The 16,107-nt window shown below is 40.5% G+C and overlaps 1 protein-coding gene across 2 annotated transcripts in view; it reads left to right on the plus strand.

Moving 5' to 3' along the window:
- Positions 1-284: 284 nt before the first annotated feature.
- Positions 285-16,107, plus strand: part of dpp6a (dipeptidyl-peptidase 6a) — a 383,254-nt gene continuing 367,431 nt past the window's right edge. Inside the window, exon 1 of one of the 2 annotated variants that reach the window (XM_047349742.1) lies at positions 285-589. Coding sequence is in view for 1 of the 2 variants with exons in the window: in XM_047349744.1 (XP_047205700.1) it covers positions 533-589 (57 nt within the window). In the remaining variant the exon portion in view is untranslated. The remainder of the gene's footprint in view (positions 590-16,107) is intronic. The other variant, XM_047349744.1, reaches the window with a different exon arrangement.

The raw sequence follows: 16,107 nt of genomic DNA on the forward strand, positions 1-16,107 counted from the left end.
CATTCTAATTTACTGAAATGCTCCTGGATGGTTTGGATGATGGACTTGATCACTGTTTTGTTGCTTTTATTAAACAGAGCTGCACTGGGTGGCATTATAGTGATACATAATTACAGCGTATATGTACCCCACAGTCCCTGTTTTTGCTGCTCTCAGCTGAGGAGTGGGCGAGCCAGCACTGATGTTGACAGGCTGAGCCTTCAACCCCGTGGAGCTGTCACAGAGGAGATGCGCTTGCGCATTTATGCGCAAATATAAACTCATCTCTACACCAGCATGAGCAGCTTGGTGCTCAAAACCTTCTCCAAACTGGGCGTATGGAGAGAAATTTCTACCCCATAATAAACATACAGAAGTAAAACCTCAGCGCGGATTTAATTCTTAGTTAATAAAACTGGACTTTATCTGCGGGACTGAGCGAAAAGGAGGACGATCAATCAGCGCAGCGCACCTGGTAGTTATCGTTTAATCCACCCACACCTCTCTGCTCCAACTTTAGTCTTCAGCTCCTCATTTTGCACAACTTCCCGCCATGAATCAAACTGCGGGAGCCACAAATGCGTACCGCAGATGCTCCAAAGGAGGGAAGGTGAGCACAACTTTTTGTGATAAATTCGGTCTGAATTGGTCTAATTAACGCCCATGCACGCTGCAGCATGGAGGGTAACATATGGCTCATACTCCGAGTTTGGGCTTCAGGCAGCTTTTGACATGTTGAATATTTTTTAGATATTAAATGACTGCGGATACAACTGATGTTGCTGAATTGTACTGGAGTGAAAATGCTAGAATTTGGAAACTTTTTGCTGAGGAAAAATACATTTTCGCATATAAAACTTTCTTCAGTCTAGACCTTTCTGAAAATAAAAGTGAAAGGATAAAATGTAAAAGAAAAATCCAGTTTTGACCTTTTTATTCTGCTTTAGTTGCTATCATGTCCATTAAAATTACACCTCATGTGTTTTTATCGGTCCTGTGAACCATCACCTCTGCTGCTGAGAGGAGAGATGATGAAGGCTGGTTTTAAGGATGAGGATGAAAGGCTGTGGGAGCAAAGCTGGAGAATGTGGGAGGACAGAGGGGGAGAAAGAGGGGACAGCATGACAGCCTTTTCCTGAAAAAGGAACAGAACCAGGCTCATCCATAACACATGTGCTTCTGTCAGCTTATCATGAGCAGACATGACATCTGCTGGGAGCATCCATAAACAGACCCCTCACTGTGAGAAATATTGATTTCTGCAACTAACAACATTCAGAGTTGATGTGCATTGACTGAAAAGCTTCTCGTTAGATGATTGAGGTGTTTAGAAAGTCTGCTAAATGACTGCTCAATGGTGTGGATTTACATAATGCTGTTAAGGGGTTTAATGTTCACTTTAATAAAGGCTGACAGACTTGTTTGCCTTGTCAGAGCAGTGATACAGTCTGTGACAGTTTCATACAGTGGCTTGTTTTATGTCATTTCTTATAATTTCTGCTATCTTTGTATTCTTTTGTTTGGCATTGTTTTTGATTTGATGTAGCTCAAAGCAATTTTTACATGCTTGTCTGAGGCTCTTCATTAAAACCAGGATTTATTCACGCTTTCTTTAAACTGGTTCAGTCCTTCTCTCCAGTTAACTTGATTAGATTTGTTTTAGATTTGGGTGCTCTTAGAATCCTGGGACATATGGCTGGGTCAATCCCAGAAATTGTTTGACTTTCATGGAAAGACAACCTGTCGTAGAGGTGTTGTAACTAGGGCTGTAACACTTAATCGGATTAATTGTGATCAATCAAGTATGTAAATAATAGTCAACTAATTTAGTAATGAAATAATTGTTAACTGTAGTATACAGACTCTAAAACATGCCATTTGCTCAATGAACAACCCACTCACAGCAGTAATTAGGCCACAATTGTACAAGAAATATATAAATTTTGCATTTAAGATAAAAAACCTGGTCGGTAAATATGCTCTATTCAGAACTCCTCAAGTGGATTAGTTTTAGCTGCACCTGGTTCTAATTCTGTTTTAAAAAACATTATTTCTGATTAAGCACCTTTTGCTATCCGATTATTCATCGTTTAAATTGGAAAAATAGTAAACAGATTATCAAAATAATCGTTAGTTGCAGCCCCAGTTGTAACTCTGTACCAACCAAAGTGGTGCAGTTCAGGTTTTAACTCTGCTTTGTAATAATTTTCACTGTAAAATTCTAGTAAGACTAGACTAAGTTTATGGAAAATTAACATTATTACATTGGATGAGTCACACTTTAAGACGTGTTACACTTAGAGATCCAAAGCATAGAACACATGTAAAGACGTTGAGAATTTTAAATATAAAGACAGATTAAGTTGAAAAGTCTATTACCTGTTCGCTCCAAGTTTCTGCTCCTCTTGTATGAAAAAGGTTGATCCTGAAGGGATTAGCAGACCGGAGGTACACCAGAAAAACTTAACATGTTAAACATGCATTCTGTCACAAGGCCTACAGGGGGCGACTCTTCTGGATGTAAACTGCAGATATCCCCAGACAAATTACCCTTCACCTGGATTATTACTCAAAGATATTTTGTGATTAAGATTGTTGCTCCTTGTTTGTAATAGCATGGATCCATAACTAAAAAATGAGAGTTTAAAGCAGTTTCTGATTCCTTTTTATTGATTGGTCTCTTCTGTATAAAGATGTTGTTTTTATAATTGCATAATCGAAACATACTGTATATGGGAATGGTACAGGGTTATAAATATACATACAACCTCAACTATGTACGTAGATGCCAACCAAATTTTGGTTATATTCCCCCTACCTAGTTCCACTGTGACCACAAGCTTTTTGGAGCCATCAGCAAGGTCCTGGGATGCAACCATCTTTCAGTCCAATTTATTGATTAGTCCCAGACCAATCAATAGCTACAACTCTTTTGAATATTTAGTCCTTAGTTTTCCTCATCCAAATTGCAAAGCACTAAAACCACTTCTGTTTGTTGTTTTGTACCGTCCACCAGGCCCTTACTCTCAATTTTTAGATCAGTTTTCAGACCTTTTATCTGATTTAGTGTTAAATACAGATAAAGTTATTATAGTGGGGGATTTTAACATTCATGTTGATGCTGAAAGTGATAGCCTAAATATAGCGTTTAATGCAATCTTAGACTCAATTGGCTTTGCTCAAAACATTAACAAACCTACTCACCTTTGTCTTCATTCTCTGAACCTTGTGCTGACATATGGCATTGAGTGTAAAGACATAACAATATTCTCTCATAACCTTGTCCTGTCTGACCATTTCTTAATAACGTTTGAGTTTAATTTAACCGAGTACTCCACACCTGAAAGAAAATTTCATTATAGTAGATCATTATCAGGCGATGCTGTAACAACCTTTAAAGAATCTGTTCCACTTTTAATTTCCTCATTATCACTGAAAAGCACAATGGAGGGCAATAATTCTGTTTCTGCCCCTTCACAAATTGATTCTTTTGTTCATAGTGCTTCTTCATCATTGCGTGATGCATAAGACAATGGAGCCCCCTTGAAAAAGAAGGTAATCATTCATAGGAGGCCAACTCCTTGGTTTAATTCAGAGCTGCATACTTTAAAGCACAATGTTAGAAAATTGGAGAGAAAATGGTGCTCTACACTCCTACAGAATTCCTACTTAATCTGGAAAAATAGCGTGCTGTTGTATAAAAAGACACTTCGCCAAGCTAGAACAGCTTATTTCTCATCATTAATAGAAGAGAACAAGAATAATCCTAGGTTTCTCTTTAGTACAGTTGCTAAACTTATACAGAGTCATAACTCTGTTGAGCCATCCATTCCCTTATCTCTCAGCAGTCATGACTTTATGGGATTCTTCTTAAATAAAATTGATTCTATTGAAAATAAAATCTTTGACATACTCTTGAAGATGATTACTTCATCCTCAGCAAGTGAGACAACATTGGAAATAACTGCAGAACCTGATTTGTGTTTGGACTGTTTTGATCCTGTGAAGCTTACTGAGTTATCAGAAATATTAGCTTCATCTAAACCTTCAACTTGTATGTTACACCCAATCCCAACCAAATTATTTAAGGAAGTGTTCCCTCTGATTACCAGCCCCATTTTAGATATGATTAATCTATCTTTAGTAAATGGATATGTACCACAAGCTTTTAAGTTATCTGTAATTAAATCTTTACTTAAGAAACCTTCGCTTCATCGATATGACTTGAAAAATTACAGACCTACAAGTCCTTCTCAAAATATTAGCATATTGTGATAAAGTTCATTATTTTCCATAATGTCATGATGAAAATTTAACATTCATATATTTTAGATTCATTGCACACTAACTGAAATATTTCAGGTCTTTTATTGTCTTAATACGGATGATTTTGGCATACAGCTCATGAAAACCCAAAATTCTTATCTCACAAAATTAGCATATTTCATCCGACCAAAAAAAGAAAAGTGTTTTTAATACAAAAAACGTCAACCTTCAAATAATCATGTACAGTTATGCACTCAATACTTGGTTGGGAATCCTTTTGGAGAAATGACTGCTTCAATGTGGCGTGGCATGGAGGCAATCAGCCTGTGGCACTGCTGAGGTCTTATGGAGGCCCAGGATGCTTCGATAGCGGCCTTTAGCTCATCCAGAGTGTTGGGTCTTGAGTCTCTCAATGTTCTCTTCACAATATCCCACAGATTCTCCATGGGGTTCAGGTCAGGAGAGTTGGCAGGCCAATTGAGCACAGTGATACCATGGTCAGTAAACCATTTACCAGTGGTTTTGGCACTGTGAGCAGGTGCCAGGTCGTGCTGAAAAATGAAATCTTCATCTCCATAAAGCTTTTCAGCAGATGGAAGCATGAAGTGCTCCAAAATCTCCTGATAGCTAGCTGCATTGACCCTGCCCTTGATAAAACACAGTGGACCAACACCAGCATCTGACATGGCACCCCAGACCATCACTGACTGTGGGTACTTGACACTGGACTTCTGGCATTTTGGCATTTCCTTCTCCCCAGTCTTCCTCCAGACTCTGGCACCGTGATTTCCGAATGACATGCAGAATTTGCTTTCATCCGAAAAAAGTACTTTAGACCACTGAGCAACAGTCCAGTGCTGCTTCTCTGTAGCCCAGGTCAGGCGCTTCTGCCGCTGTTTCTGGTTCAAAAGTGGCTTGGCCTGGGGAATGCGGTACCTGTAGCCCATTTCCTGCACACGCCTGTGCACGGTGGCTCTGGATGTTTCTACTCCAGACTCAGTCCACTGCTTCCGCAGGTCCCCCAAGGTCTGGAATCGGCCCTTCTCCACAATCTTCCTCAGGGTCCGGTCACCTCTTCTCGTTGTGCAGCGTTTTCTGCCACATTTTTTCCTTCCCACAGACTTCCCACTGAGGTGCCTTGATACAGCACTCTGGGAACAGCCTATTTGTTCAGAAATTTCTTTCTGTGTCTTACCCTCTTGCTTGAGGGTGTCAATAGTGGCCTTCTGGACAGCAGTCAGGTCGGCAGTCTTACCCATGATTGGGGTTTTGAGTGATGAACCAGGCTGGGAGTTTTAAAGGCCTCAGGAATCTTTTGCAGGTGTTTAGAGTTAACTTGTTGTTTTAGATGATTAGGTTCATAGCTCGTTTAGAGACCCTTTTAATGATATGCTAATTTTGTGAGATAGGAATTTTGGGTTTTCATGAGCTGTATGCCAAAATCATCCGTATTAAGACAATAAAAGACCTGAAATATTTCAGTTGGTGTGCAATGAATCTAAAATATATGAATGTTAAATTTTCATCATGACATTATGGAAAATAATGAACTTTATCACAATATGCTAATATTTTGAGAAGGACCTGTAATATCCAATATTCCATTCTTATCTAAAATTCTTGAGAAAATAGTTGCTAATCAAATGTGTGAGCATTTACACAGCAATGACCTGTTTGAAGAGTTTGTCAGGCTTCAGAGCTCATCATAGCACTGAAACAGCTCTACTGAAAGTCACTAATGATATTCTTATGGCCTCAGATAATGGACTTGTGTCTGTTCTGGTTCTGTTAGATCTCAGTGCTGCATTTGATACAGTCGATCACAATATTCTCTTAAAAAGGCTGGAATATGCCGTAGGGATCAGGGGAACAGCTCTAGGCTGGTTTAAATCTTATCTGTCTGACAGATTCCAGTTTGTTCATGTAAATGATAAATCATCTTTAAACTCCAGGGTTAATTGTGGAGTACCACAGGGTTCAGTACTTGGGCCAATTCTCTTTACTATATAGATGCTTCCAATAGGTCAAATTATCAGGCAGCATAGGATAAATTTTCACTGTTACGCTGATGATACTCAACTATACTTATCCATAAATCCTGATGAACCCAACCAGTTAGATAGACTACAAGCATGTCTTAAGGAGATAAAAACTTAGATGACTTTAAATTTTCTGCTTCTAAATTAAGACAGGGCAGAAGTTGTCGTCTTTGGACCGGAGTCTTTAAAAAAGAAACTGCTTAGTCAATCACTTAACCTGGATGGCATTAAATTGACCTCTGATAATAAAGTAAAAAACCTTGGTGTTACTTTTGACCAGGACATGTCATTTAAGTCCCATATTAAACAGGTTTCTAGGATTTCCTTCTTTCACCTCCGGAACATTGCCAAAATTAGAAATATCCTATCCAGGAGTGACGCTGAAAAACTAGTCCATGCATTTGTTACTTCAAGGCTGGACTATTGTAATTCTTTACTATGAGGATGTCCACAAAATGCAGTTAAAAGCCTTCAGCTGATTCAAAATGCTGCAGCAAGAGTTCTGATGAAAATTAAAAAGAGATCATATTTCTCCTATTTTAGCTTCCCTTCATTGGCTCCCTGTTAAATTTAGAATAGAATTTAAAATTCTCCTCCTCACATATAAAGCCCTTAATGATCTAGCTCCATCATACATCAGAGATCTGATTGTTCCATATGTTCCTAACAGGGCACTTGGTTCTCAGACTGCAGGTTTACTGGTGGTTCCTAGAGTCTCTAGAAGTAGAATGGGAGGCAGATCCTTTAGTTATCAGGCTCCTCTCCTGTGGAACAAGCTCCCAGCTTTAGTCCGTGAAGCAGACACCCTGTTTATTTTAAGGCTAGGCTTAAAACTTTCCTTTTTGATAAAGCTTATAGTTCGAGTGGCTTAGTTTATCAGGGAGGGAGCCTTCCTCCTGGTTGGAGTAAGGGGTAGTCAGGTTTAGCCTAAACCAGCTCAGTTATGGTTGAGGTGCAAACACACCTCCATTTCTGCTACCTGTATGACCCCTTCTCTTTTCCAATGGTTATAATCAGTCTGACAGAGAGAGGTATCCTAATCCTTGTGGTTTTTAGTATAACAATGACCATCAGTGGGACCCTTTGTGGGGTTCCTTGAGATTACATTGTTGTAAATAAGCGCCGTTTAACTAAATAATCTGAACTGAAACTATCTGTGTAGTTATGCTGCTATAGGCTTAGGCTGCTGGAGGACATAACGACCACTTTCACCCTCTTCGCTACATTCTTACACTACACTCCATTATTTGCTGTTATTTCAGCTTTTAACCTTGTTCTCTCTATTCTCTACCTAGAAGCTACATATGGCCTGGCTCTGTGTCTTCCTGTGACACCTTTCTGGAGAGGGGAATCGTCCAAGCTTCTGCTGGCAACAACTTAATGCTCACCCTCTACCAATGATCCACATAGCCCTGTCTTTTAGGGTTTAACCCTTTCTCTCTCCTGGACATGGCGATTGACTGAACTTAACTGTAACAAACTCTATGTGCTCTCTTTCAGACTCTTACCTTGAAAACTGGCTCAGAGTTTCTCTTCCTTCTTTCTAGGTGAAACGACTAAAGGAGCTACATCCATCAACATTTACTTTTCCATCCCATAGAAAGTACTCCTGGATCAGTGCTTCTGTGTTATTTTTGTGTCTCTGCTCTGTTCTCTCAAACCCCCAGTCGGTCGTGGCAGATAGCCGCTCACACTGAGCCTGGTTCTGCTGGAGGTTTCTTCCTGGTAAAAGGGAGTTTTTCCTCTCCCTACTGTCACTACATGCATGCTCAGTATGAGGGATTGCTGCAAAGTCAACGCTAGTCACTGTCCACTGTTTCTACATGCTCATCCAGGAGGAGGGAATGCTGCAAGTCACTGACTGGATGCAATCTGCTGGGTTTCCTTACATAGAAAAACTTTTTATCCAATTTGTATAAAAAGCTAACTCCGACTTCACTGTTCAATGGTTAGGATTAATTGGAATGTATGTACCTGACTTTTGTGAAGTGCCTTGAGACAACATGTTGTGAATTGGCGCTATATAAATAAAACTGAATTGAATTGAATTCTTACTGGAACAAACAAAATTGGCAGTGTTTATATGTACTGGTTGGTTTTGTGATGCAGACCTGAGTTTCAATCATAGTTTACAAATGTTCAGTAGGGTTGAACTTAAATGGAGGCCATTAGCCTGCTTTATTCGTGAAACCTGTTCAGTTGTTTAGGATCATTGTCCTGCTTTAATGCCTAATTAGTGTCAACCATCTCAATGTTGATTAGAGGTGAAATTGAATAATTTTGAAAATTGGAAATCCTTGTTCATTTCTCCATTAGCTTTTTTAAAAATGGGACTTGGTTCATCCTTCTTCGTTTGCAAAGCTTAACTTTGACTCGTCCCAAAATTCCTCTTGTCATTTGACCATGCAACGTTTTGGCTTGTCTGTGTGTGTAGCTGCACATCTTGGTTCAGTTTGAAGGTGTCACTTTTTGGAGTAGATGGTTCTTATCGTGATTATTGGCCATGTGAAACTTGGTTTAGTTTGGCTGTTTCCAGTTCATGGTAGGGTGGATCCTTCGGGGCATTCCCTGTGGTTCATACACAGCTTAAATACTCTGGTAAAAATTAAATATTTATGTTTTAAACCATCTTCTAGTAATGAATCAATGTGTTTAGGTATCCTATATAAACAAATCCTTTTAATACCTGGAAAAAAACTGGCAAAACATTGTAGACATTGAGATTAAAGTCATGAAGATTTAACTAGTATTCACATAAAATTAAGTGTTTTGGAACGTGCCGGATGGAGCAGGCTCTGTCACATTTAAATGTGATATCTGTTGTTGCTGAATATTTAACTTGTTTTGTTGCTGCTGTTGTTTATCCTCTGCATGGTGTTCCTTTCTGTGCTTTTTTTTTTTTTTTCCCAGCAGGTTGATATTATTATCTATACAATATTTATGGTGTCCTTTATCTCCCAGCTTGTTTCTAATTCCGGTGTGTTTCATCTCATCTTTCCCATGGACAACGTGTGAGAAAATACAAGCACCTCTCCAGACGGCAGTGTCTGTTTCAGTTTGTCCTGTATCTCTCCTGTGGCCACTTTTAGCCCAACTGCACAATATTCCACAGCATCAAACTGTTTGGTTTTATTTTTTTGTAATTGTGCCCGTTTATAAAGCTTCAGCGCCGCAGAAAATTTCTCTTTGATGAGCGATTGCTTTTCTCTTTCTCTCTCTGTGGACTTTCTGTTTGCAGTCATGTTGAGACACTTCATTGTGGATTAATGGCTCCGCTCAGCTCTGCATGTTGTTTTGCAGGCGTGTGAACTGGAGAAACCTCAGATGGTCACAGCTGTCAGCTCAGGACAGTATTTGAAAAGGGTTATAAACACCTGACAGGAAAGGAGAGCAACTGTGCTGTTTCTTTAGATTATTTTCGGATACTTGAAGAATCTACTTGACAGCACATAAAAATAAGACTTTGGTGATGTTTTTAGAATCAGCATAGTTGCTCATCTTGGAGATTTGTGAAAGCAAAGTCACAGCACTGGGATATCACCATGTACAGAGTCACACATTATCCTGACCTTCCCATGGTGTAAGTTAATGTAAAGGGTTCAGTTTTTTGATAAGTCTTAATGTCAGTGTAGTGAGAAAAGCAGTGTACTCATAAGTGGTGTTAACATTGTACTGAGCAAAGCTGTTACGTGGAAAAACATAGACATAGCACACATTCAGCACCGTTAAACTACTCTCCAATTGGAGGTGAACAGTGGCTGTAAAATGAAAGACATTTAGGACCAATACTGGACTCGATGCCAGAAGCCCATGGCAGGGTGTCTGCTGTGTGAGCATGCTTGTGGTTAGCGTTGCAGCGTACATTAATGCAATATTTAATTAAAAACATATATTCGATTCAAAGGTACTTTTAACCCCAAAGGGAACTTAAATGTTGTAACTCAAACTGTCCAGGGTTTCTTTAGAGAGTCGTTATAGATGCTGATGGCTGTGGGCAGGAAGGGTCTCCTGTAAAGGTCAGTGTTTCAGGGGATCTAAAGAAACCTGTGACTGAAAACACTATGAGATAATGTGTTGTGATTGTGATTATGAATATATTATCGTACTCGTCGTCTTCCGCTTATCCGGGACCGGGTGGCAGGGGCAACAGAGACACCCAGATGTCCCTCTCCCCAGACACTTCCTCCAGCTTCCTCCAGGTGGTGATCAGTGGACAGCTCAGTCCCTCTCTTCACCCGAGTGACCAAAACATGCTGCCGAAGGTCTGATGATACGACAACAAAGTTGATCATTGACCTCCTGCCTAGGGTATCCTGGTGCCAAGTGCACTGATGGGCACCCTTATGTTTGAACATGGTGTTCATTATGGACAATCTGTGACTAGCACAGAAGTCCAATAACAAAACACCACTCAGATTCAGATCGGGGAGGCCATTCCTCCTGATCACTCCTCTCCAGGTGTCACTGTCGTTTCCCACTTGGGCATTGAAGTCCCCCAGCAGAATAATGGACTATCCAGCACCCCCGACAGGGACACCAAGAAGGCCGGGTTCTCTGCACTACCACTCGGCCCGTAGGCTGAAATGATAGTCGAAGACCTCTCCCCAACTCAATTCACAGGGATGCGACCCTCTCATCCACTGGGGTAAACCCCAATACTAGACGGCTGAGCTGGGGGGAAACAAGCAAACCCACCCCAGCCTGCCGCCTCTCCCCGTGGGCCACTCCAGAGTAGAAGAGAGTCCAACCCCTCTTGAGGAGATGGGTTCCAGAGCCCACGCTGTGTGTGGAGGTGTGCCTGACTATTCCTAGTCAATATCTCTCGACCTCCCGCACAAGCTCAGGTTCCTTCCCCCCCAGTGAGGTGACATTCCACGTCCCTAGTGCCAACCTAAGCATCCGGGGATCGGGCCGCTGAGGTCTCCACCTTCGTCCGCCACCCAATCCTCTTTGCACCGGTCCCTCACCGTTCACCCTGCAGGTGGTGGGCCCACTGGGGGATTGCCTGGCGTCTCTCGATTGGGCTTGGCCCGGCCAGGTCCCGCCAGGAGCAACCCGGCCACCAGGCGCTGTCCAGCGAGTCCCGACCCCAGGCCTGGCTCCAGGGTGGTACCCGGCTCCGCCGTGCTGGGCGACGTCACGTGCCTCGATGTATTAGTCCTCATGAAGGATTCTTGAATATATTATTTAATAGTAATACTTTACTATTGTATTAAATAATATTTCGGTCTGTTAAGGGTTGTCCTGTGAATACCAGCCCAGTAAGGCGATGGTATTAGGACAAAATAGAAAAGTGTCAGACGAGCTCTGACATTATTGAACAGCAAAACTCTGCACACACATGGAATGAATTTACACAATTTCTCAAAATACAAGAATTTATTAACAAAAATAAGTCAACTCAAAGTCAAACATATTTCAATCAACAAACTCTTTATTATCCTAAAACAATCCAACTAAACTACTAAGCAGAATTAAAGAATAAGGAAGACTAATGGGCTATGTACAATATAAACAAGTTGATTAAAGATGGTTGTAAATTAGGACCAAAAGAGTGATGCAACATTACCATGCAATGTTATTTATGTTTGAGAACCAAGGATTATCTTGAAGAATCTGGAAATGAAGTTAAGTTAGTTTTGGAACTAACTTAAGCAATAATTGGTATACCTTTTTAAACAACCATTCACAATGCAAGAGCAGATAAAACATTTAAAAAATGATTTGCTGAATAAAATCAACCTTCTGGATGACAAATTCTCAACGGTGGCGCTAACAACAGAAGCTTCTACCTAGTTACCAGAATCAAACACATACCTTTTTAGAATGCCACTAATAAAACGGTTGAAATGCATGAGCGTGGATGGCACGTTATGGCCAGTCTGTGTTTAAAAACCACCCTTATAATAAAGTTTGTCTCAACTTAAAAAAAACAACACAGAACACATCCTTAGCTGAGTGCTAGTCTGCTAGCACTTACTGCAGCTGAGTTTCTCAACACAAACAAAAACAAATGTCATTAAACAAAAATTTTGATTATTTAACTGTAAACTAAACTTCTCTGCCCAAACACAACCTCTCATGTGAACCTTGCTGAGGAGAAGTTGTCTGGGGCGACGAAGTTGAGGAAAGCATCCACGGTGAACAAAGGGTTAACTTGCAGCTAACCTCCATAGCTGTGGGGTGAACTGCAGAGACATTAGCACGCTGTCTCTCCTTCCAGCTCCGCTGGGGACCTGCGTGGAAGATGTCCGTTTGTTGGAATGCAGGGTTTTATTCAAACAGTGACAGGAAGTCTGCTGTTACACCTCCTATTCCTGTTGCTGGTTGTACTGGAATTAGGTTGATGCGATTTATTTTGAAAGTTCCAGAAAAGCTCTTACTGGCCTTTTAATGTTGTAACCCATGGCTGGGGTCCCAACATAATGTATGATGTAATTAACAGATAAACCAGTCATTTATTTCACAGTGAATTAAACAGTCTAATTCTAAATGTGTCAGGACTTTTCCTATTAAACGAACAATTACTTTACACATTCAAAAAAGGAGTTTATTTCTGTGTGCTATTACTTATTTTCAACCAGTCATCCAAAGACTAGGGGAAAAAATCACAATGAACTGCCATTTTAATCGAAATATACATTTATTATCAGTCCATCATAGTCGTAAATTAGACTATTGAAAAGTTTATTTATTGTAGTTCACTAAGTGAAGCACATAATATATATTAATTACACACTGACTATTTCCAGGCCTTTATTTCGGTTATGATGATTTTCTGCTCACCACTAATGAAAACACAAAATTAGAATATTACATCAAACCAATAAAAAAAAGTTTTTGATACATAAATGTCAGCTTAGTAAAATTATGTTTACTACCTGCTTAAAGGTTAATTTCAAAAGGTAATGAGGCTTGTCAGAAGACATGTAATTTATTGAAAATCGCCATTATTCGATTAGAAATAACTAACAGGACAAACAACAAAGAACAAAACATTTCTACTGATGGGAATGTTTAGCAGTCCTATTAGGATTTATTGATAAAGCTCAAATGATCAGATTTTATTACATTTTCTTAACATTTTGCATAAAAAAAGATCTCCCCGTTTCTCTGATTTCCATCTTATCTAAGAGGTACAGGAATGGGTTTAAAGTTTTCGTTTCCTCAAACGTTCTTATCCAGTTCCAAATTACCCAAGTAACGCCTAGGTTTCCCATCCTTTCTTCAGAGAAACACCAGCTCTGGCTTTCTGGATCCCAGTCCTTCATGCTGCAAGGATACTACTCCAACCCTTCCCTCTCTCTCTTGGCCTGTTTCCACGACTGGCCTGGTTGTCTCCGAGGGGAGCAGGAGCAGCCAACATGTTTCTGTCCTCCAGACTTGGATGTTTCAAATTCCAGCAGGCACCTGATCGTAATGTAGCAGCTGACAAATGAAACATTAATTGCCTGCTTGAGGAACGGGATCTTCCTTAGTTGATAAGGGAACATATACCCTGAATTTCATCAGTCACACTTCCACAGTCGATCAGTCTGTCTGAGTTTGACAGCATATCTTGATGAGACTAGAGGTTCACACAATTCAATTCAGTTTATTTATATAGCACCAATTCACAACACATGTTGTCTCAAGGCACTTCACAAAAGTCAGGTACATACATTCTAATAAATCCTAACCATTGAACAGTGCCGTCAGATTCAGTTATTTATTCAAATTGGATAAAACGTTTTTCTGTCTAAGGAAACCCAGCAGATTGCATCCAGTCAGAGACTTGTAGCATTCACTCCTCCTGGATGAGCATGTAGAGACAGTGGACAGTCACTGGCGTTGACTTTGCAGCAATCCCTCATACTGAGCATGCATGTAGCGACAGTGGAGAGGAAAAACTCCCTTTTAACAGGAAGAAACCTCCAGCAGAACCAGGCTGTGTGAGCAGCCATCTGACATGACCGACTGGGGGTTTGAGAGAACAGAGCAGAGACACAAAGAGAACAAAGAAGCACTGATCCAGGAGTACTTTCTATGGGAAGGAAAAGTAAATGTTAATGGATGTAGCTCCTTTAGTCGTTTCACCTAGAAAGAAAGAACAGATAAACTCTGAGCCAGTTTTCAAGGTAAGAGTCTGAAAGAGAGCACATACAATTAGTTACAGCAAAGCTCAGTCATGTCTAGGAAAGAGAAAGGGTTAAACACTAAAAGACAGGGCCATGTGGATCATTGGTAGAGGGTGAGCATTAAGTTGTTGCCAGCAGAAGCTTGGATGATGCCCCTCTCCAGAAAGGTGTCACAGGTAAACACAGCCAGGCCAGGTGTAGCTTCTAGGAAGAGAAAAGATAGACCAAAGTTAAAAGCTGAAATAACAGCAAATAATGCAAAATTGGAGAGTAGTGTGATAATGTAGCGAAGAGGGTGAAAGTGGTCATTATGTCCTTCAGCAGCCTAAGCCTATAGCAGCATAACTACAGAGATAGTTTCAGTTCATTTATTTATATAGCGCTTATTTACAGCAACGTCGTCTCAAGGCACCCCACAAAGGGTCCGGAACAGTGTGGGGCCGCTGGGGAGGCCAGACCAAACCACCAAGAGCCAGAGCCCGGCCACCCCAGAATGGGCCACGTGTAGGGGCACTAAGTAAAATAATAAACTGATAAAGTTTGTCCATCTAGAGCCCACTGATGGCCATTGTTATACTAAAAACCACAAGGATCGGATACCTCTCTCTGTCAGACTGATTACACACTAGAGCTTGTTCATCTATTCTTATTTTTTCTGACTTGTTTTTGTGGTGTCAGGCTTTAAAACCCCTCCTGACTTCCCTGAACTTCCTGAACTCCCTGCTACATCTTGGATGAAACCTCAGACGGAGAGGAGACAGCAGTTTAAGAAATTTAATCAGGAGACGTCCCTTAATGACTTCATGAAGGTTGGAGATATTTTCTTAAACAACTTGGGGAAATCCTCCAAGGTTGTACTCATCAAAACACACTGAAATATGTTACACTAGTATTATCGCTGTGAGTAGAAACCCGGATCTAAAGTCTGACAATCACTTAAAGGCAGATACTTCATCACACTAGCTCTGAAATCACAGCACTGGCTCCCTGTTTGTCAAAGAATAGATTCAAAAATTCTGCTGTTGGTCTATAAAGCACGAATTGGTCTTACACTGAAACACATTTGTTGCTTCTCAAGTATGAACCATGTAGACCCCTCAGGCTTACTCGCTGTTCCCAGGACCAGAACTGAACAAGGTGAGGCACCATCTAGGTTCCCTGAAAACCTGAGGCGTACAGAAACTATTGGTTCCTTTTTAAATCGGGACTGAAAACATTTGTTTGCTGCAGCTTTTAAACAAAAATCAAATGTAATGTTTGAAACATTTGTTCATATCTGTATTTTAACATCTTTTTTATGCAATGCTTTTATGTTTACACTTTATTTTCCCCAACCCCCGGGCCCCAGTCTGGTACCAATCTGTGGGTCATTTTGTTCTGGACCGGACAGAAAGACTATACAAGTTACTCCCATTTTATTTATCTGAGTCTGAACTGTTTTATTCTGAAAATGGACGTATTCTCTCTATTACATCAGTCTATGAGTCACTCTTGAAGCATATCTTGGTCAGGTGAAACAGTACACTGAAATTAAACTCACAAGCTAGCATAATGAGGAAAAAAAGTTGTCTTTGGAAAGGTTCTTTGCAAAGGAGAAAAGGTCCACTGAGGGGACGGGCGAAGAGGCTACGACTTCTGGAAAATAGAAAGCTGCATTTAACAGACAACACCAGGAGTCCTACTTAAAATATGAATTTATCGCAACA

Source organism: Girardinichthys multiradiatus, chromosome 21, assembly GCF_021462225.1.
Source record: "Girardinichthys multiradiatus isolate DD_20200921_A chromosome 21, DD_fGirMul_XY1, whole genome shotgun sequence".
Lineage (NCBI taxonomy): Eukaryota > Metazoa > Chordata > Actinopteri > Cyprinodontiformes > Goodeidae > Girardinichthys > Girardinichthys multiradiatus.